Source organism: Macrotis lagotis, chromosome 3 (genome assembly GCF_037893015.1).
Source record: "Macrotis lagotis isolate mMagLag1 chromosome 3, bilby.v1.9.chrom.fasta, whole genome shotgun sequence".
NCBI lineage: Eukaryota > Metazoa > Chordata > Mammalia > Peramelemorphia > Peramelidae > Macrotis > Macrotis lagotis.
Genome location: NC_133660.1, coordinates 25,437,880 through 25,460,447, shown reverse-complemented (window position 1 = coordinate 25,460,447; position 22,568 = coordinate 25,437,880). Strand labels below are relative to the sequence as shown.

The 22,568-nt window shown below is 43.1% G+C and overlaps 1 protein-coding gene across 9 annotated transcripts in view; it reads right to left on the bottom strand.

Moving 5' to 3' along the window:
• Positions 1 to 332: 332 nt before the first annotated feature.
• The window catches only part of BLTP1 (bridge-like lipid transfer protein family member 1), a 220,707-nt gene continuing 198,471 nt past the window's right edge, over positions 333 to 22,568 (bottom strand). For all 9 annotated transcript variants that reach the window (XM_074228344.1, XM_074228349.1, XM_074228350.1 and 6 more), the window contains 14 exons: positions 21,330 to 21,530; positions 19,572 to 19,751; positions 18,826 to 18,963; positions 17,757 to 18,014; positions 14,696 to 14,846; positions 13,659 to 13,816; positions 12,987 to 13,179; positions 12,578 to 12,795; positions 11,381 to 11,632; positions 8,668 to 8,871; positions 7,836 to 8,030; positions 6,560 to 6,694; positions 3,288 to 3,453; positions 333 to 1,046 (listed from right to left, as the gene is read on the bottom strand). In XM_074228344.1, coding sequence (XP_074084445.1) covers positions 815 to 1,046; positions 3,288 to 3,453; positions 6,560 to 6,694; positions 7,836 to 8,030; positions 8,668 to 8,871; positions 11,381 to 11,632; positions 12,578 to 12,795; positions 12,987 to 13,179; positions 13,659 to 13,816; positions 14,696 to 14,846; positions 17,757 to 18,014; positions 18,826 to 18,963; positions 19,572 to 19,751; positions 21,330 to 21,530 — 2,681 coding nt within the window. In that variant the 3' untranslated portion in view covers positions 333 to 814. The remainder of the gene's footprint in view (positions 1,047 to 3,287; positions 3,454 to 6,559; positions 6,695 to 7,835; positions 8,031 to 8,667; positions 8,872 to 11,380; positions 11,633 to 12,577; positions 12,796 to 12,986; positions 13,180 to 13,658; positions 13,817 to 14,695; positions 14,847 to 17,756; positions 18,015 to 18,825; positions 18,964 to 19,571; positions 19,752 to 21,329; positions 21,531 to 22,568) is intronic.

Below are 22,568 nucleotides of genomic sequence, written 5' to 3'. Positions count from 1 at the left end.
AAGTCATGATGCAAGAAGGCATACTGAGAAGAAGGGCAGAGTGGTTCCATTTTCCTGGAGTATAGTCAGTAAAGGGGAATGGCAGAAAACACGGTTGTGTGGCTACAGCAGACAAAAATGTTCCATTTAGTGCCTACTTGTGACTTTATGGTTGAGTTTAGAGCTTAACTAATTGTTTTGGGTATCAAGAGTTAGGAAGTGCTACTTAATCACGTTCCTTAAAGAGTCCAATGGTCAAAGTTCAAGACAGCTATCAGAGCCACTGTGAAGTAACAAGCTACAAAAGAAAACAAAGATACAGACATGAAGGCTGGGACATAACACACTGAAAATAAATTATCATGGCTTTTTATTACAACCGTAACAAACACATTTTAATACTTATGCAATCATATCACAGTTTTTTAAACTATATACATACTGAAATTTATACAAGTCTACACATTACCAAGGGGGATAAAAGCCATTACCAACCAAAAAGAAGGTCAAATTATCAGCAAGATTTAAAAAAAAAAGTTATGACTAATTAGTCACAAAAATTCACAGTTAATCTGCAAATATTTTAAGGATGCAGGAATCATATTGCACATAATACAGTTATAAATGCTAACCGGAAGATTTACATTTTTAATCTATTTTTTTCACAAAATTTACATCATCATGCAATACTTCACTGTATACAGAATGGTGGCGCTATCATATTAAACAGATAAACTCACAAACTGTTTGAACACAGTAACCAAAACCCTTTTAAAATAATTTTTAAATTATACAGAAAATAATTTTTATTATACAATAAAATCCTTCAGTGTTCCTAGATGGTTCTGCTTTCATGTTCTTCCTTGTCCTTTCCTTTCCTTTCTTTTTCATCTTGCAGGGAGGTACCGAGTTTTTTGATGAGGACAGAGAGAACCTTATCCAATGGGTCCATGACTCCTCTTTGAAGCCATTTAGGAATAGTGGTTCTGGCATGGTGGAAGCCCAATTTTTGAAGAATATAATCAACACCTACTGGGTCAATTTTTCTTCCAGTCCAGGAGATTAACCTTAAAAAGAAAGAAAAAATTTAACTGAAGCCTTCCATAGAACTAAAATCTTGATCTTTTTACTTATAAAAATTTTAAGATGTAAAAATTAGTAACATTAGATAACATAATCCAAACCCCCAGTCCTAAGTTACCTGGATCATAGTCTTAAACAATTTGGCTAATGCTGCATGCATTTGGGGCCAAAAGAGATTAAATACATCCTCTACTGGTTCTTAAGAAAGCCCAAATGAAAGGCACATTGTTTTTTCCTTTTTGCTATTTTACTGATGGATCTTACTTAAAACTTTTTTAGGTTTGGGGTAGATATTAATTGGAATGTCTCAGAGAGCAATAAAAACAATCTGTTTAGTTTTAAAGAATCCCTTAAGAGTTTCTAGAATCAGCAGCCAAAGGGGAAAGGACAATGGATTTGGAGCCAGAAGGGCTAATCCAATCTGGGTTTTGTGGGCCAGTCACTTCCATGTTCAATGTCTCAGTTTGCTTAGCTGTAAAAAAGGAGAAAGCAAATTTGAAGATCTGTAAGGCTCCTTCTAGCTAAAAATCCATGTGCGGATCCCATGATATAAAGTCTGCTCAAATATGGAAAAAGAAAACTACTGCTACTACTGCTCCTCCTAATGTTCTAAGGCAAGAGCTGTGGTTTCAATGACAAGTAAATGGAAAATTGTAGTATTTGTACCTTTATTTATGTGTATTCAGCATTATCCAAATGACTTTAACATTTTAAATTTCTCAAACAATTCTACAGAAAAGGCCATAAGTTCACTTTGCCCAGAGTCATTATGTTTGGCTTATTTGGTTATGGAATATTCCTTGAATGAAAATTTACTCCTGTCAAAGCAGTCACTGGCTCTTGTCCACAGAGATGTCATGGTTTCCAAGACATTTTGATAAATTGTTTTTGGGGTAATAACATTGGCCTTTATAAAATGTTGGATGTTTTCTTTATCTGGGGGTCATGGGGGACATGGAAGAGATTGGCCTCTGGAGAACTGAGAAGAGGTCATGTGGTGATTCCAATCCGGCCTGGATTCCCAAATCCAATTCCTTAATCTTACAAGGTGACCAACTGAGGCCCAGAGAGGTAGAGACTTCTCCAGGGTTACCAATGTACTATGTAGCAGAACCAGGATTTGAACCCAAGGTCCCCAGAGCTCTTTGAATTGGACTATACTGCCCTAGAGAGGACTTGGGTATAAACTACAGCTCTGAATTTGAGTGACCAAGGGGAAAAAACCCCACCTCATCTGGATGAACCTTACTTTCTTCACTGGCGAAAGGGGGAGTAGTGACGGTCACAGTCAAGCTTGCAGGGCAATCTTATGAAGACTAAAGCATGATCAAAATGAGAGATGTCTTCACTAAACAGGAAGAGTGGGGAGGCACTCCAGCACCCTCTGATTCACTTAAAGGAGGCAGTGGGTCGTGAGGAGGGAGGGGAAGAGTCAAGCTTCAATCTCAGGATAGCAGCCTGCCCCTGGGTCATGGTGGACAAGCCCCTTCACCACTCAGGGTCACAGCTCCCTCATCTTTCAGCAGAAGGGGTCTCTGGTCACTAAGAAATCAATGAGTCCTAAAACTGGTAGTTTGTTACATTGGATCCAACTTGTGCTATAGTGGGAGGTGACAGTCACACACTTGATGATGCCAAAAGGTCCCTGTGGGAAAAGGTATCTACTAAGAAAATGCCCGTGCTCTTTGCATCTTCTGAACATCTCAGGCAACCCTCTGAGAAGCCAGGGAATGAAGGACTGGGTCATGAGGAGGAAAGCCTCCTGCCCCGGTGAGGTCTCTCACAGGACCAGACCCCACAATTTTTTTGTATCAAATGGTTCAGAGAAGGCAAAGGGAGCCTGGAGCCTAATAGCAGTCAGCAATCCTATTTCTGGGCTTGCCAACCCCCCACCCCCACCCCGAGTGGTTATCTGTTTCAAGAAAAGGGCTTTGATATGTTATTATTTAGGAAAAATCAAAGCAAAATACTTGGGAACATTCTGAAAGCCTCCAAGTGACCCAAGGCTGTGTCCATCTCCTTACAAAACCCTCCAGCCCTTCTGGAGGGTGAGCAGAGAGAGGATGCAGTGGGAACCAACGGCCTAAGGAGTGCAAGACAGCCGGGGCACCAGAGGCCCCAATTCAAAATCACCCTCAAAAAATAGTGGCTTTGGGGAAATGCCACTAGATGAGCCACCCTTCCAAAAACACTTTTTCTGCCATAATACAGACAAGAATACACACCGTAGTGTGGGTTCCAGGTGCCAGGTGTTACACATGAAATCTCGCCAGTCTACAGTAGTGTATGTGATGCTTTCTTCTCTGTCCTTCTCAGAGGAATTGTCATCATGAATGATGACAGGACTTTTCTGTCCTGGTCGAGTGGATAACAGTCGAGGTGGAAAAATAGCTGGAGTAAAAAAGAAATTAATTTGTGAATCTTAGAAATTCATTTGAAATCAACAGGAAATACAAGAGGAAATTATCAGTGAGAAAACAAGACCAACACCTCCAAATTCAGGCTATTTTGACTGACAAGTTTTCTCTATACTCCAGTGGAATAAATCACCTTAGCTTCCTTTATTTACTTCTGTCTTAATTCCTTTAAGACCTGGCTAAAGACTCATTCTAAAATATCTTTTAAAGTTTAAAGTTTTAAAGTTTAAAGTTCAAGTGAAGTATATTACACTACAGAACAAAGAAGTGGCACAGGAAGTCTTATTCCTCCAACATCAATTAGGAAGCATCTGCCACAATTCCTTTCTGAGTAACAACTTGACAAATAAAAGAGCTCCTTAAAAAACAATTTGACAGAACTGGTGTTAAAGACAAACTTTAAAAATGACCTTGGCCTAAAAGTGACATTTTTTGTCAGTAATATTTAACATCACTGCCCCAAAGTAATTCTGTAGGATGCTGACAAGATGATGAGACAATAGGTTAACAAAGATTTAGCATCCATTTAGAATTCATTTCTAGATGACATTTTCTTGAGCATTCTATTCATTCAGTTCTTAAAATATTTATACTAAAATACTAAAATATTTAATATACTAAAATATTTAAACTTCCTAAAAATGCCCAGGACAAACTGTATTTTAGGTTACAGTGGTTGGTAAAGACAACAAAGAAATATAAAAATCTATGAAAACCATTAACTCCAAATATATTTAGTGAAATAAACTCTGTCATTCCTTAAAAGTCAGACAAGAATATGAAAGCCTTTCAAGACTGGGCATGAAAACTATGAAATAAAAAACAAAACTAAAAAGAGAAAACAAAACTGAAAAGATGAAATTGAAGTGTGGCTTGCATGTATCTATGTCAGGCACCTGGCCCATGGTGAAATCATTTCCTCCAAATTCTAGCTGAGTCTCACAGGTGTCTTCAAGTCTTCATTTTTAGTATTTCTCTTGATGTTTATTTTTAGCACAAGGAGTTTGCACTGTGATGTAAGGAATAATTCAAAGTTGTTAAGAGGCTGTCCTTCAAATGGGTTCCCAAGCTTGGTTGCCAACTGGCAGATTTCTTCCCTAAATCAGATTTATCAGGAAGAGTATTTGTGAAAGGATGACCACATTTCTGCCCTTCAGAAAGGACGACTATATGATCTTTCATGCCCTGGAAAATACAGCTAAATAAAATACTATTTTTCCTAATTCACAGAAAGAAAAATTTGAAATATTCTTTATTTCAGGCTAATCTTTAGGTCATGACTCTTTCACTGGAAATTAATTTTACAAAAATCTTTCTACTGTGAACTTCTGACTACAATTTTGTAGGTTTGTACAAATAGTAAAATATATACTGTTATCCAGTGGTTCTAAAAGTAAAAGGTGGAGGATTCTTTTTCTTTTAAAATAAAAAAAAATAGTTATTTTTCCCCCAAATACATGTAAAATAACCCCCCTTTCACTGAAATGGCAAACAATTTGAGAAAAATTATACCTATGTAATCAGTCATATAAAATACTAAATTAGTCACATTGTGAAAAAAAAAGTTAAAAAATCCCAAGAAAAATGAAGTAAAAAAATTATGCTTTGATTTGTATATTAATCCTTATATTTTCTCTTTTTCATCCTAGGTCATCTTGGAGCTCTGTATTGCCAGGAATAGCTAAGTCACTCACAGTTAATTGTTGTACAATACCCTCCTGATTCTGCTCACTCCACTTTGCATCATCAGTTCATCTAATCTTCCTATTTTTTTCTGAAATCACCCTGCTTGCTATTTCTTATGTCATAGTGATATTCTGTTACAATACCACAACTTCTTTCCCTCTATAAAAAGAAAGAGTTGCTAAAAATATTTTTGTACAAGTAAGTCTTTTCCTCCCCTTTTTATCTCTTTGGGATCAGACCTAACAGTGCTCTGGATGGATCAAAAGGCACACACAGTTTTATGGCTCTTTGGACAAAATTCCAAATCACAGGAGGTAGTGGAATCTGTTATGAATACTCTTGACTTTGGATTTAATTACATTTGTGGGTCCATTTGCTCCCTATTCCCTTCAGTGGACTAGAGTCATGGATACTTCATGGCCTTGAGGGAAGGCCTCCTAGACTGCTCTTAGGCCTCAAGGCTCACTTTTGCTGAGCTGAGTTACAACATTTTGCTCTTTCGCTGTAACAGATATTAACGGAGCTTCCACTTCTGAACCTTTCAAGCTCTTTACTTCCTGGGGCCCTTTGATCGACAGCCAAACTCCCAATCTTCCTCCTGCGTTCCTTGTTCTCTCTTTTCCACAAGTTCGCCCTTGGCTTGGCAGAGCTCAGCAGTTCTTTCCTGATGTGGCTTAGAATACATGGATGATGACAGCTCAGAGAGGGAAGTGGGCACCAGCATTCACTGAGGGGAAACTCATCCCCAGCCAACACGACCCTCCTGCAGCCTTCATAAGGCCGAGCCTGGATCCCAGAAGCCGACCCTAGTCCAGAAGAGATGACGCCCAGTTCCTCTCCTGCACCTTGTGCTCAGGACTGAGTGCAGTACTCCGGATCCGATGAGGCTGCGACCTCTTTTTGTTCAATTTCTATCATGCTGTAAGAAATCTTTTTCTTTTCTTTAGCATCTTGGTATCCCCAAGGGGTCCTAAGCAAGTACCCAATGTGGATCATATGACCACACTAATGTACTGCCAACCAACTGTGCCTAATTGAGCATAACTGAGAGAACTCAAAGTGTTCACTGTCTACCAGTCAATTAATTAATCAACAAGGGGTTGCTGTTGTTTTTAAGCATCTACAAAGTGCCAGGCCCCGAAGACACATTCAAAGAATAATGAAACAAACAATCCCTCCTCTCAAGGAGTTCCCAATCTACTCTTTTTTTTTTTAAGGTTTTCGCAAGGCAATGGGGTTAAGTGGCTTGCCCAAGGCCACACTGCTAGATAATTATTAAGTGTCTGAGACCAGATTTGAACCCAGGTACTCCTGACTCCAGGGCCGGTGCTTTATCCATTGTGCCATCTAGCCACCCCCTTCTCTCAATTTTCAAAAGGTTATATATTGCCTACCTTTTTCTTTTTCTTTGAGATAAGCAGACACTAGGTCATGAAGAAACATAATCAGCTCAGCATCCATAGTCACACAAATGTGGTCAGTGAATTCTGTTACCACACTACATTCCACTTTTGGCTTGATGTTGGTGTCTGGAAAGGAGAAAATGGTTTTTTTTTGTTTTTGGCAAGGCAATGGGGTTAAGTGACTTGTCCAAGGTTACATAGGTAATTATTGTCTGAGCTGGATTTGAACTCAGGTCCTCCTGACTCCACTGTGCTACCTAGCTGCCCCTGAAAATGTTTTTTGTTTAAGAAATAATTTTAATTTAATAAGGTTCCTTCCTCTTTCTCAGGGTGAGACATGTGTCTTACATATAAAGGTATATATATGGATATACATACATAGAAGCTAAATTTTACATGTAGCTTCTGGGAGTCATCAGAGCAGTGCTAGATAGCTCATCTACCTATCTACCTACATAGCTACATACATATGTTTATACAAACATAAACCACATCTTTATTTTTATAGCGAGTTGTATAGGAAAACAAAACTAGCTCGAGTTTTTCTAGTAAAAATCACCACATCTCTGTGCTGAACACAAAGCATACCAGGAAGGTAAAAGGAACCTTCTTTAGAACTTACCATATTTTCTGATAGAAATAAGAATTTTAAGGAATAAAAACTGTCTAATATGCATGATAAATACTGAAACTCATTTTAAAAAGTGTTTTACATTCAACCCTTGACAATGCTGCTGCTGCTATTGCTGATGTTTGTCCTTCTTTAATGAAGAAGACTATGACATCAGGGAGCCATGACAAACCCATGAGTTGGATTTGAGTGAGGGGGGCTATGCTAAGTCCTTAGCCTCACTTTCTCCTCCAGAGTCATCTGAGTCCAGTGGCCCGACAGGAATCAGGATGACTGAAGATGGCCCTAGACGCAAAACAATTGGGGTGAAGTGACTTGCACCACAAGTGTCTGAGGTTGGATTCAAGCTCCCATACTCCTGATTCCAAGGTCAGGGCTCTATCCACCATGCTATCTAGCAGTGGCACCCTTGAAAATATTTGTGAAATGAATGCTAAACTTCCAAAAGGATAAATACATCCTCAACCAAAAAATACATCTTATTAAAAGAATTAATAAATATGATTGAATGATGATGTTCCTTGCCTCTGCACTAGACTCAGGGCTGGCTGTGTTTTCCTAAGACCAATGACTTAATTATTTGAGATAACTGAATATGTAGTTGTAGCCAGGAAACCCAAAGTCACAACCACCTACCCTGCAAGGAAGGCTCCTGTGGCTCTTGCACATGAATAGATTTGAAGTCCAGCTGCATCCGTGGAAGGGCAAAGATGGTCTCTGTTTCATGGTTGTAACTAGAACCTCCTCTGAATCCACTCAATAGACTAGAGCTCTTTACAGTCGTGCTGCTCTCTGTGTTATTAGCATCAACATTTCGAAGCAGGTTTAACTCTATATGGATAAAATGAAAAATAAAAATTAATTAATGTCCAATTAAGGAGCCTGACTCCAAATGAGTCTTCTTCGTGAAGACAGAAGAACTTGTTCAAATTAGAAAAATTAGCTTTTATAAAAACTCTTAAAAATGGTTTAGACTCCAAACATTGTGAGATCAGGCCTGAATACTAACATGGATGACATAATGACCTTAGCAATTCCATTAAATTTTTTGAAATAAATTTCTCAAACTTTTGAAGAGGTAACTTCATGGATTTTAGAGTCGGATCTTAGAGGTTATTAAATTGTTAAATGATACTAGCAGTTTATGGAACTGCGCCCCGCCCCCCCCTCCCCAAATCTTCGGGCAGTAATCCTTCTTCTTAGAACTCAGTGTAGCTTAGAACTACCCAAAGACTTGGGAGACACCCTGAGCATCTATTGGTGCCCACAAGAATGCTTCCCTCTTTTCTCCTCCCACTGTCCATTAGCAAACCCCATAGCCTCTCTAAGCCTCAGCTTCCTCCTGGTAAGAAGAAAATAATATTTGTATGACTTGCCTCATGAGACTGTTTGTCAAGGAGTTTTTTATGAATCTTCAAATACTAGATAAGAGGGTTTGTCCCCGTTAGAGAGACCTTGAGTGACTAACCTTCATTCCTGGTGGCAGTGACATAATTGAACCACTCCTTCACACTTGCCACTCCATGAGGTGGATTTTCATGGCGACGTCTTGTGATCTTGGTAATTGTGGCCATGGGACTCTCTAAAGCACCACAGGGTTTGGTGACCATGGTATTGTGACCCAGATGAAAATCCAATGTCTGGACTACATATGTAGAATGATCACTTGAACCTGACCCAAAGGGGAAAAGAAAAATTTACTACTAGGTAAATCCATCTGTGTTTAGATTTTTATTTGCATTTTCTGTTGGGTTTTTTTTTATAATTAGGTAAATCTATTTAGATATTACTGCAATGACCAGAGATGGATGGACCCTGATCAGGAACTAGGACTGGAGGTCTCCTCCCTCCCAGCTGTGACTACTTTAGAGGCATGCTGCCCTGGAGAGCACTATCTACTGATGCCCAGGAGTCAGGAGGTGCTGAATTCTTTTTTTGTTTTTTTAGGTTTTTGCAAGGAAAATGGGGTTAAGTGGCTTGCCCAAGGCCACACAGCTAGGTAATTATTAAGTGTCTGAGACCAGATCTGAACCCAGGTACTCCTGACTCCAGGGCCGGTGCTTTATCCACTATGCCACCTAGCCGCTCCTGAGGTGCCGAATTCTTGACCCCTATCCCTATGGCCCTTCATGGGGACCAGATCTCTCTTTCCCAAAGATGCTCCAAGCTGCTTGCGCTGCTGATCCTGGTCCCTCCTACATATGGAGATGAACAGCATCCATCTGATCTCTGATTCTGTCAAAGGCCTGAGAAAGTCAGAGCAAGGAGAGGCCCTACCATCATCACCACCTTGGACTGGCTGCCTCTTTGCCATTCTTCTAAACAACAGAAAGATGTGGCTGCCCTGCTCCCCTTTGTCAAACAGTCCTTATGGCCACCATTCCTGTCCCCAAATCAGCAATGCTGAGGGACAGCCACCCGATGGGGCTGTGTCTACCCATCCCCGGCTCAGGAGGAGTGAGCCCCTTCACACAGGCCTCCTCAAATACCACTTTCCTTGGTTTTCTGCTCTTCTCATCTGATGAACTGAATGACTTGGTCACCTGGCATTTTTTGTTCACTGGCTCCAGAGCCAGTACCTTGTCTCTGGGAACCTTGACTCTGGGACTCCAGGCCCTTTTCCATGCTGCTGTTCTTCCTGTCCCAAGCCTTCTATTTTACTGCCCTCATCAAATTCCTCTAGAACACACTGGGTTCCCTCCTTGGTGCTGTGACCAGTTCTGATGCCCTGGGGCTGGTAAATGCTTTACACCAGACTCCCCCCGACCCCTACCCTAGTTCCTCAGCAATCTTTCTTCCTTTGATACTAATGTAGGATCACAAGTATTTTTTTAGTTAGCTTTTTTTTTTGCAAGGCAGTTTGCAAAGGGTTACACAGTTAGGTAATTATTATGCATCTGAGACTAAATTTGAACTCAGATCCTCCTGACTCCAGGGCTGGTGCTCTATTCACTGTGCCACCTAGCTGCCCTCCACAAGTATTTATTAAGTCCCTACAGTGTGCCAGGGCTGGAGATAAGAATACAAAAAAAAAGGCACAAACAGTTCCTAGTCTCAAGGAGCACATGGTCAAAAGGAGGCAATAACAGAGGGGAGGGTGGAGAAGGGTTCCTCAAGTAGGTGGGAGCTGGGGGCGAGCAGAGGAGGGAAGAGCCTGGTAGACATGGGGTACAGGCAGAGAAAGGCCTGCAGCTGGGTCACAGGTTAGAAAGCAAGGGGTGGGGAGTTTGGGGTAGAAGGGCAGCCAGGGGGATGCTCTAGGATCCTGTCTAAATATTTATCTTTCTCTTCTCCAGAAGTCAGCACTTGGTCAGCAGGGGCTTTAACATTGAGCCCTTCTGGTCTCCTCCTTCTTCCCAGCTTCACAATCTCATCTCACTTCTCCCTTGGGAACCTCAGAACTTGTCTCCTGAACCCTCCCACCCCAATTCCAAATCTCACTGCATGGTCAGGCTCTCCTGTCCTTCTATCCCCCTCTCTGCCTCCCTGTCTCTCCCCTTTTAGCTGAACCTCCAAGACTTCCCATCTTCCACGGGACCACTAGGAATCCCAGGACACTGATCTGAATCCTGGTTACTTCCACTTTTTTTTGGCCCTTTCCTCTTCTCAGCCTTGATCTTATAGGTGACAAACTTTTCAAAGCTTCCCACATGGCACTGCAGCCACAACTCTAGGACCACAAAGGACTTCCTTTCCTGCTTTCTCCTGCCATATCTGGGATAAAGGGAATTCTGAGGGTCCAGCAGGGTCCAGTTGTTCTTGCTCCTGGGTTTACTTCTCTACCTGGAGCTGACTCACAGGCACAATATCTCCTTTCTTAGAAACATCTTCTACAGCACACTGAAATCAAGGATTTGGTGATGACAAAACTTGGGAAAAGCTGATTCAAAAACCACAAAGGTGAGCTTGGCGAGGAGGTCACAGATCTCCCTGTAGGAGGGCCAGAAGAACCTCGGCTCCCCAGTACCTACTGGAGAACTGGGTCAGGACTGCCCAGTCAGGGGAGAGAGGCCCAATTGGCAGGTCCCCATGGTCTGTCCTCCTGCATGAGGTCTGGCCACAGTCAGGAGCAAAAGAATCACTGGAGAGTTTGGAAGATTAGAAGACTAAGACTTCAAGTCAAGACCAGTGACTATTTCTGTGACCCCATAAGACAGACCCACATGGCTAGGGCTGCTTACCATCTTCCCAGATTTTCTGTGCTTCTGTCCAGAAGGCGATATTTGGTTCTTCTAAATGAAAGAGAGCCCAAGACTTTGAGCGGAAATTAGGCCCGTGGAAACAGGCAAGGGTCATGTGGTTTCCATGGAGACTCATGGAGCCTCCAAACTGCATCCCATCTTCTGGCAGTGGAATCTGAAACAAGGATATGTGGCATCCTGATACAACCTTCAGCACTCCAGGCCAGTGGCGGTGATGAGCGGCATCCAATACTGCAAGAGAAAGCAGGCCATTAATGCAGATCATGCAACAGAGATGGAGCAGCGGAAAGACAGCCCTTCAGTGTGCAGCTGAACCTGGACCTGGGGCAGGAGGGGTGGGGAGGCAAGGAGGATGCGTGAGAAAACTAAGAGTAACAAAAGCCCAGCTGTTAGCCTCCATTGATAGGGAGAAGAGTGGCTGATGTCGAGGCAGACAAGAGACAGATCCCCGGCTCTGACAGACCCTCACTGCTTAAGGCTGCCTGGGGGAGACTGCAGGGAACTTCTAATGGCTCCCAGTTGTTCACCACTGCAAAGCCTCTTCCTTTTGAAGTCATTATTCTCCCAGAGGTGAGAAATGGTTCTAAAGAGTGTCCCATAGACGACATGGGCCTGAAGAGCCAGACAACCACATGCACCCAGAAGTGGCAGTAAAAAACCCACAACAAAAACATTACACACACACACACACACACACACACACACACACACACACGAAATGGGTGGGCTGTCATGTGGCAGCAACCAGGGGGCAGAGATTCTTGAGCTAAGGCCCTCCACCCCAGTGAGCTGAGCACCTCTGGGACTGGCAGAGGGGATAGACAAAGGGATGGAACCACCAATACACTCAAGTATCAAGTAGTGAGACTGCTAAAAATATTAAGATTGAAAATAATCATGAGTAGCTTTTATATGGCACTTGAAGGACTGCTAGGGGCTTTGTAATTATTATCTCATTTAATCTTCACAACAACCCTGGGAGATCAGTATCAATCTTATTTCTCTTTTAGAAATGAGGAAACTGAGGCAACCAGGGTTAAGTGACTTGCCCGGTTTCTCACAGCTAGGAAGTATCAAATTAGATTAGAACTCAAATCCTCCTGACTCCAGGTCAGCTCTCTATCCACTGTGCCACCTCCCTGCTTTCTTAAATACAAAGTAATTGTATATTCTTACACAGTTCTTGTGAATTCTTTTCTAGGTGATTCGCCGTTGCCTTTGGGGGAAGGTAAGGAACTGGTCCCCAGGTTGAGAGAGCCCGTTTGCTTGTGTCGAATTGCTGAGTGAAAAATTCCTGGAGTTTCATTCCTATTTTTATCAAGTCTGGAGTGGTTGATCTGGAAATCATTACTTGGAAAATATCCCACTTTAAATCTCCATGGACAAAAATTTCACTAAATCATAAAAGAAAGTATTTCAGTAAATATGACATTAGTTAAACAGATTTTCCCATTCTATTTCAAGTTAATAATAAATACCACATAAAATACCTAGCTGAAAAAAAATAAGCCTAGAGTTTTAGGAAACATACAAGAACAGAGACTAAAAATGTAAAGTATTCAAAACCAGGTCTGTGACCCAATACCTTTTATCTGACATACTTGAATCCAGGGTATTATACAGATTCACTTTCCATTCATCCTGCAGCTTGAGATCTGCATTACTGAAGATGCCCATGAGGATGCTTGACCCCATATAATCCACACGAGCTTCAGTTGAACCCAGGGTAATTTGAATTTTGTGACTCGGTTGCTGATTTGGATGTTCAGAAATATGAGCTGAAAGAGATACATTTTAGATATTTTTTAAAGCTGTCATCATTAAAGAAATAATCAGAGTAAAACATTTAAAAATTTTTAAGTCAAACTAATAGACCTTTTTACCTACTAATAGAATAATTTCATCTTTAATGTTTATTTAACCAGCAACAGACATTTATGAAATGTTTGCGCTGTGAGAGGTTCTGTGGCTATAAATACAAAGAATGAAATGATTCCTATGTCTAAGAGTCTATAGTCCAAAAAGGGAGTTAATATTGAAGGATATACAGAATTAAAAGAGAATCAATACAAGATCATTAGTGAAAAAGGCAGGAGTGAGTGGGGGTTGGGTTTTTCTGTAGGAGGCAGTGCCTTAGCTGCCTTTGCAAGGGAGAAGCAGGAGGTTCTGCATTTAAAGGAAGCCTTAACATAACAGGTTTCGAGGAGATGAAGAATATAAACCCAGCTTAGTGACTGATCCACATGTTTCAACATACCAACCATCTCCAAAGTGTTGACATCTATGGTACCTCCAACCACGCCTCCCTTTGAATCTAACTGGGATCTTCCCAGGCCAACAGACATGCTGATCTCTCGGTCTCTATTACTTCCCACTGACAGACGACCCTGACTTTTCAAACCACTGGTAGTCCATCTGGAAAAAAGAAAGGAAATGGGACTCTAAGTGAGATGGATGGATTTTTCCATCTCAGAATATGAAAATGGTAGTTTACTCTGCCAAGGACACAGTGCCCCAGTCTGATGATAATAACAGAGCAAGAAAAGAAATTTTCTTTTAAATATTCACCAAATTGAAGAACTGGAGAATGGGAATGGATCTCAGAAGCCACTGAGTCCAACCATGACCTGAATCTGAGAGCTAATCCAAGTGAAACCTGAAAGGGACTGACCAAGTTCATTTAGCTTCTGCTTGAAGAGAGCCATGGAGGAGAACCACCCATTCTACTATGGGATAGCTCTCATGTTTAGGAAGCTTTTCCTACTATCAAACTAAATTTACTTTTTTTTCCCCCATTGCTTCTGAGGGAAAAAAAGAGCAAGTGTCATCCTCCTCCACCCCCCTTGAAAATGACTGGACTAAATCCCTGGACTAATCATTCCCAGCTGCCTCATTCAAGTCTTGTTCCCTTCTTTTAGAGCACCCACTGCCCTTGGCCTGAACTGCGGCACCACCAGATGTGCCCCTGGAGCTACACCTTCTATACTTTATTTGTTGGCCAAGTTGCACCCCTGAAGTTGAAACTTTACAGAAAGGGATGCTGCTCACAATCTACAAAAGTTGTGCTTATTCCTTTGGTTCAGTCACGTCCACTGGGACCTCACTTGGGGTTTTCTTGGTGGAGATACTGGAGATACTCCTCCAGCTCATCTGACATATGAGGAAACTGAAGCCAGCAGGGGTAGGGGACTTGCCCAGGGGCCTCAGCCAGGCAGATTCTTCCAGGATCCATGCCCTCCTAGCAGCCACTCTTTAGGAAGCTCATCTAAGGTGGTTAAAGGAAGGATGACTTACGTGGTATTCCCCATCACATTGCTCATATTCATTTGGACATTAAGTTGCTTGAGGTTGATTGCAAACACGACTAGGGTTTCCCAGGGAGTGCCCTGTTGGCTGGCTGCTTTGTTTGACTTGTTAAAAGGAGTCGATGTTCTTGAGAATGAATCTAAAACAAAAAGTTAAAGATATTTTAAATGAATCAAAAAGATGCTGAGCTATTTCAAAGCAGAACATCATAAAAACCTCATGGCTATAATAAACACTGACAAAAATCACAAGCTGGTTATTGCATGACTTTAAAAAGAACTGGTGGTTCGCCCAGAAGACTGACTCTACCACCAGAGTGGCAATGTAGAAAATAAACGATTCTTCTGGCTACTGTTCCCCCACTGCTAGAATGCCTCTGTTTGTTAGCTGACTCCACTAGGATGCTGCTCCTGTCCTGAGCTGCTAATTCAAATAGTTCCCAGAGGCCCCACATGGCTTGGCCCTGGATGGGTCCTTTGTGAGGGGGCTGAAGCCACCCACAGGGGATAGGCCTGGGCCCTTCTCAGAGCAGAGGGTGGGACAGCTGCCCATTACTGGTGTCCATCTTACTCTGCCCAGAGAGAATAGAGTATCAGCTTTTTTTTTTCCATTGGCAGCTTTCCACATTGATAAGGGGCAGCGGCAGGGGCAATCCTCCTCACTTTAGCTTCCTTCAAATGTGACTTCCCCAAAATCCCCAGCAGTCTTGCTGCTGTTCACTTCTCAACCTCCCTAACACCCTTACCCCTCAACTCCCACCCTCCCAGAAGAAAATAACCCCATTAGAGCAGAGACTACTCTGGCTTTGCTTACGCAATCTCTAGCCCAAGACCTCCTGAATGGCATGCCATTAGGAAATGTTTATTGAACTGAATTGAATGAGGAAACTGAGGCACCGAGATATTTGTTCAAAGATTTTTTTTTTTTTTTTTTTTTAGGTTTTTGCAAGGCAAATGGGGTTAAGTGGCTTGCCCAGGGCCACACAGCTAGGTAATTATTAAGTGTCTGAGACTGGATTTGAACCCAGGTACTCCTGACTCCAGGGTTGGTGCTTTATCCACTGCGCCACCTAGCCACCCTCAAAGATCTATCTTTGAACCCAAATGATTTCTGGGTCCTCATCAGTCCTGTCTCTCCTCAGAGTGTTGACCATGTCTCAGGTATTGGGATGTTAAGGAGTTGTTCCTGCTTATAATATGAGAGAGAGAGAGAGAGTGAGTGTGTAGGCCTATGTATATATTTGCATATTATGTACATGTGTATAAATAATAATTGAGGTAACCCCAGTCTATAGTGAGGTATGAACTATATTCACTATATATTCTCCTATTGGGAGAAACCATTTAAGGGAAGGCGCTGCCTAGGTCTGAGGAGGGCTGGCTCTTACAGGGACACTGGCCCTCCTCCTCCTCTGGTCTTCAAGTGGTTCCATGAATATAGGGCAACCCTGGGATGTGTTTTCACTTAGCTTGGTGACTCAGTTGCTCACTTCCACAATATGGATTCAAATTCTCTCAGAAGAAAGCTTTGATTAAAAACCAGCACAGAACAAAAACCCTGTCTCGAGAACTTTGGCAGCCAAGTCCAGGACATGGTTGGTTGTTTTCTTCAAGTTAGTTTCCATCCACCCCAGTCCCCCAATCCCTCCTGGTCCGGGGCTGCTGAGGGTCAGAGCCCACAGCAGACTGGGGCTGCAGGCTCACTGCTGCCTCTGCTACCAAAGGGGGCCCTGAAACTGCAGACTCAAACTCCTGCCCACAGCCGCACACCTTCCCTCAACTCAGCAGAATTCAGAGAGCTGCCACGAAGCCCCTCCTGGGAGGAGGAGTGCGTTAGGTGCTTGGTGGACACCCAATGCTCAGTTCTGCTAGGGACACAAATGGAAAAGTCAAGTGCTCCCTGCTCTCCAGGAGCTCACTTCCAACAAGGCCAGGGACGGTGAGGCTGAGGTGAGGCCTCCCTCAGGTCCTAGGGAGGGAGCAGCCCAGAAGATGGTCAGACCTGGTCTTCGGGTCATTCTCTTGATCAGGTGGCGGGTATGATGTAGGGCCCATGCTGGGAAAGGGCAGGTGGGCCTTGGAGTGGCAAAGGGGCTTCTCAGTCCCTTTTTAAGCCTTTACAATCCAGCTTCCAACCTCACTCCCCAGAGTTCACTCTCTGCAGAGTCCCCTGAGCCGGTGCCCACTTCTCAGGCCTCAGGCCCCTCGTTCTCTCTCCATTCTGGGTTTCAGCACATCTCACCCTCCTGCTTCTCCTCAGCTCACACGCTCCCTCTGCAGGTGTCCTTGGAACTCTGTTACGGGCCCTCTTTTCTCCTTCTGGACCACCACCTTTGGTGGCCCCTTCTGTTCCTATGGATGTAAGGACCATCTCTATGGCCCAGGCTCTCTGCTGACCATTCAATAGCCTTTCAGTCCCTCAGGCTCAAGACATGTCCAGCCTGTCTTTGCAGCATCTCTTCATTCCTCTGCCACCCCCCCCCCCCATGTGTAGGGCCATGTCACCGCGCACCAAAATGACCCCCATCACTACCATGGAATCCTTGAAGGTGGGCAAGGCCCGGAATATCAGTGCATCTGATTCTCAGAACAACCAGGTGTGATGATTATCATTATCCCCACTTTACAGATGAGGAAACAGAGACTAGTATATGCAAAGTGGAATTAAAACTCCTATCTTCTGGTGGTGACTGAAATCTTCTGGTTGGCCTCCTGGCCACCAGGCTCTGCCCTCTCCCTGCCAAGAGCTGCCTCTCAGATCCAGGATCCAATGCAGCTGGCTCTCTCTGGCCTTCAGAGTTCTGTCCAAGCACTTGCTCTGACCTCAGTGATCTTCACTGAGGGCTTGGGATGTACTGACTCTGTAGTCCTGGGAGGCGGAAGGTCCTCTAGCTGCCTTGTCCTATCAGAGCCTCACAACAACCCAAGACCGACTCAGCTCTATAGGTGGGAAGTGGAAGCTCCCCCGAGGAGAAGATGGCAAGGAATGCCTCAAAGGTGACCACGCTCTTGTCATGGGGTGGTCACAGGCCCCCTTTGGCCCCACTTACCTCTCTGGGGGACTGAAGAGTCTGACACACTTCTGGAGCGCATGGATGCGGGAGATTTCAGGTTCTGAGCAGCTGCTCCGGGGGGCACGCCACCGCTGGCTGTGTGCTCAGTGAACACATGAGGTGACTGGGCCGTGTGGGCAAAGGAGGTTGACGGGCCAGGCTGTTCCCAGGTCCTGCAGTAAGCTTTACGGGACGACTCTGGAGAAAGGTGTTGGCTCACACCCTCAATGGAATCTGGGGTCCCCGGACCAGATGCTGGCAGAGAAGGGAGAAATGCCATGAATATCAGAGGAAAGCCTGGCCAGAATTAATGGGGCGATTACCACCTAGCTACAGTTACCCAAGAAAACCTCAAACGAGGTCACAAAGATTCTGACACAACTGAAACAACTGACCAACACAACAACAGACCATGATAGTAACATGACGATGTTACCTATGTGATCATACTCCAAATTTCTCCTAGCCACTTTATGGAATTACATTATCACCAATGGAATAAGATTTTTCTATAAAAATCCAAATCTAGTCTTAAATTTCTGAGAACATAAAGAAGGGAAAGGAAGAACAGAGAAGCTTCCTGGGTAATCTCATGTTTTATTTAAGGTAAAAGAGGGAAGTGCGTTTCTAGATTCTTGAAGAATACTGATGGAAAATAGAAATTTAATTTGATTTTATTAAAAACTTTTTTGGGGTGTGGATCCTAGATTCATGATTTCTGGATCCCCATCACTGCAGGTTGACTCCTTCTCTGCAACTGTGTCTTACAGAGCTGCAGAATCACACTCAAGAGAAATGGAGGAAAGTGTGCAGCACACTGACTTCAAAAACAACAAAATGACGTTCTCTATGTTGCACAATATTTTAATTTATCTTGTTAGACATTTCGATCCAGTCTGGCTCTCCAAGGGGCCCCGGGTCTGGACACCTCTGGCCCAGCTTCCCTGTGCCAGTACGCTTTTGAGGTGGACCTCAAACCCACTTTCCTGCCTGAGAAGCATGATGCTCTGTCTATAGCCTCCCTCAATAACTTTAATATAATTAAAAATTTAAATATATGACCTACCAGGCAAATTTATAGTTTGGTCACCAAGAAATAGGCGGCGGGCAATACTTCTCCTGTACCAGGCTCTGGGGAAGGCCAGAATCTCACTCAATCTGCGCATGTCGTATTTGAAGGAAGCAGAGCCGATGTCGCATACCGCTGAGATGCACAAAGCAGATGTTAGAACCTGGCAGGAATTCTGAAAACCTTTACTCTAGTTGCACATGACACAGGCAATAGAAGATGGGAACTTTCCCAGAAGTAGCACCAAGAACTGGTTACCAATGATTCCTGGAAGGTGCTAGTGTCTCTGCTCTTGATAACTTGCTGAGAGCCAATTTTCCTTCACAAATTACAAAATCAGAGTATAAGGATTACCCTCCGTTTATGAATTTTTAAAAGTTTGACTTCATCCAAAGATAAGCAATAGCATAAGCCAACTATCGACACAGAGTCTCCTCTTTGGGGCACTTGGCTAACACAACTCTTGTGCTTGCTTTAGGGTCTTCATCTATGATCTGGCTCGTCTGATACAGGAAAGGCTTGAGCCTAGGCCCGATGGGGCCTTTCCCAAGTTATACTGGTCCCAGCCCCAAGAAAGCTTTAGCTCCACAATACATAATGATACATCATGCAAACAGCCAGATTTCCATCACTCTAGAAAAACTCAAATTGCCATCTAAACCTCAATGATATTCATTGTTGGGAGCATATCTGGTTCATTCTGGAAAACAAATGATACTTTAAATTAAGAATGGATAAACTACCAGATATGTTTATTAATGTAGTGTCCATTTTGTTGGCAGACTTGTTTGCAGTCTGGCTTTCAAAGAATGAGGCTCCTCCCGAGCGTCTTATTCGGGACAAGCTGACTTTCACAAATTCCAGGTTTATACTGAGGGAATCTTTCCGTCCAGTGACTGAGGTCGGCTCTTCATCTACATTTCCTAGTCCGCACAAAACAAAGACAAAAATCACACCATTACTTATTTGTGAGAATACTTCAGTGTTACACTATCAGTCTTAATTGGCATTTGAAAGTTTGGAGTAAATTAATATATAGAACAAATGGATTAGGGGAGGCTAGGTGGCGCAGTGGATAGAGCACTGGCCTTGGAGTCAGGAGGACCTGAGTTCAAATCCGGTCTCAGACACTTAATAATTACTTAGCTGTGTGGCCTTGGGCAAGCCACTTAACCCCACTGCCTTGCAAAAATCTAAAAAATAAATAAAAGAAATGGATCATAATCCATCTCTACTCTCCCATTGGTCCTTTCTGGAAGCACTTCAGGATTCTGGGGGGCTGAGCCGGAAGAAGGTAAAGTCCCCACAGAGTGTGGAAGAGGTCAGGGAGGTGGACCTCCTGCCCAGCGCTCACCACTCCACCCTTTGCCCCCCAGCTCCCTTCTTGGGAGAGTCCCCGAGGCTGTCAGGCATGTCAAGCCCAAAGTACCAACTGCACAGATGCCAGTGGAAAAATTCTGCGGCTTAGCACACTACCCAGATCACCTCTGTGACCGTGGCTGTGGCAGACACTGGTGGAGGGCAGGGGCTCTGCCTGAGCTCAATTTTTTGCCTCCCCTTTTCAAGGGGACAAGGGACAACACATATGGATGCATTACTTTCTCCCCAACCCAACTATCTTTCAAAATCCCTTATTTCCACCATCAACCTTCTGGTCACCCAGGGGGGAAGCACTGGAGTCATTCTCACGTCTCTCTACCATTCCCTGCCCTGTTCACCTATCTAATAAATTTCCAAATCTTGTTTCCATTTCCTTAGCTTTCCTATCTATGCTGTCCTTCCACTTGTCCTCCCAACTGAGGCTCACATCACCTCTCACCTGTATAATGGAAACAGGGTTTTCCACTGTCTAGACAGCATAGACTGCCAAAGGGATGAGATCACATTACTATGTCACTTCCCCTACATGATAACTCCAGTGGTTCTTTATTACCTCTTTATTACCTTTATTGTTTCATCTTGATCTCTTTCCTTGAACATTTCTGTTTTTTGTGTAAATTTTATAATGTACATAATTATTTATACAGCACCAAATGAACATAATTGAGAAATTAATATTCACCTACCGTGGGGTTGCACACTCAAATATTTTTTACTGATGGGGGGGGGTGCACTCAAAAATGTTTAGTCTCCTGACCTAAAGCTGGACTATTAAGTGTGTCATGCTTTGGCAATGTTGTTGGGCAGGTAATTTGTAATTATACAAGCATCAAAACAAAGTCCTATAAATCACAATGCCAGTTCAACACCAGGATTTGTAAAAAAAGCAGGATGCTATGTTCAAGTTCCTTTGGTATTTGTTCCTTTTTGTATTTATCAAGCAATATTTCCACCAAACTAAGCCTGGAAAGGAAAAAAAAAAAGAAACAATCCACAGGTGTGTGGCTGGTCACTGGCCGTTTCAGTTCATGACCTCAGTTCCCATAATTCCCGAAAAGGTATGGCTGGAGAAGGTGCTATGAAAGCCACAAAGACAAGAATGGACACACATACACACATACCCAGGCCCCCAGATCCAGGGGTGAGACCTGTAACTGCAGTTTTTTGTTTGCCTGCTCCATATGGATGAAATACATAAAGGGAAAAGTCCGACATACAGGCCGTGAAACTCAGCCCAGATGAACTGCTGCTGGCATTGGTCAAGTCAGATTGACTACTACTATGGCGACTTCTGCCAAGAGGACTGCCTAGTCCAGAGGAGCCTAGAGTCAAGAGGAGAAAGAGAGGACATTACAAACTAGGGGAAAATTGTTTTAAAATGTGTTGCTATAATTAAAATAATTACACAAAAATAAATGGTAGCTAAAAAGTTAAAAATCACAAAGTATTCAAGCATCATGTGATTTAATCACACACAGTTGGCGACATGTTAAAACATCACCATCCTGGAGCGGCTAGGTGGCGCAGTGGATAGAGCACTAGCCCTGGAGTCAGGAGTACCTGAGTTCAAATCCAGCCTCAGACACTTAATAATTACCTAGTTGTGTGGCCTTGGGCAAGCCACTTAACCCCGTGCCTTGCAAAAACTAAAAACAAACAAACAAACAAAAAACCATCACCATCCTTTAGTTTCATCTTCTGACTCTGCTAATCCCCCAAACACAGACTTACCTGAGGGTTCAGTGATGTGCCAAGTTGGAGTCTCCTCTCTACTGTACCTAATGGGACATCCAGAAGATGTCCAAAGGAGGTGGGGGCAGAACTACTGGTAGAAAGACAAATGGCCAAGGACCAGAGCCGAGCTGGAATAGCTCCTCTTCTTCCTTGAGTCAATGGGTGAGCATGAGCCAGAAGCCAACAAAAGAGCCCAAGGGGAATGACAACTTTCCCTCCTTCAGTCCTGGGTTTAAGGGAGCACTAGACATGACTGGGGGGGGGGGGGCACAGTCCTGGTGCTATGTTCAAGCACGTTTTGAAAAAAAGGATTCAAAATTTCTGAACCTTTCATTTCACTAGGTAATCTAATAGTACCATGACTAGTCTAACCAACCAAACCAGAAAATTCTAATTGTATGGCCCACTGGTTTGACTCAATTACTTTACTGCTGAACAAGTTGATTTTGCTTTTTTTTTTTTTTACAGCATTAAATGTAAAGTCTTTTCACACCTCCCCCCACCCTTTCACATTTAGAATGGTCTTGAAATTTTCACCTTATGGATGGGTTTTTATAGTTTTCCTCAATGCTAAGATTTATAAATAACATTAAGTGTTTTCTAATCATATTAATAGTTTCACAAAA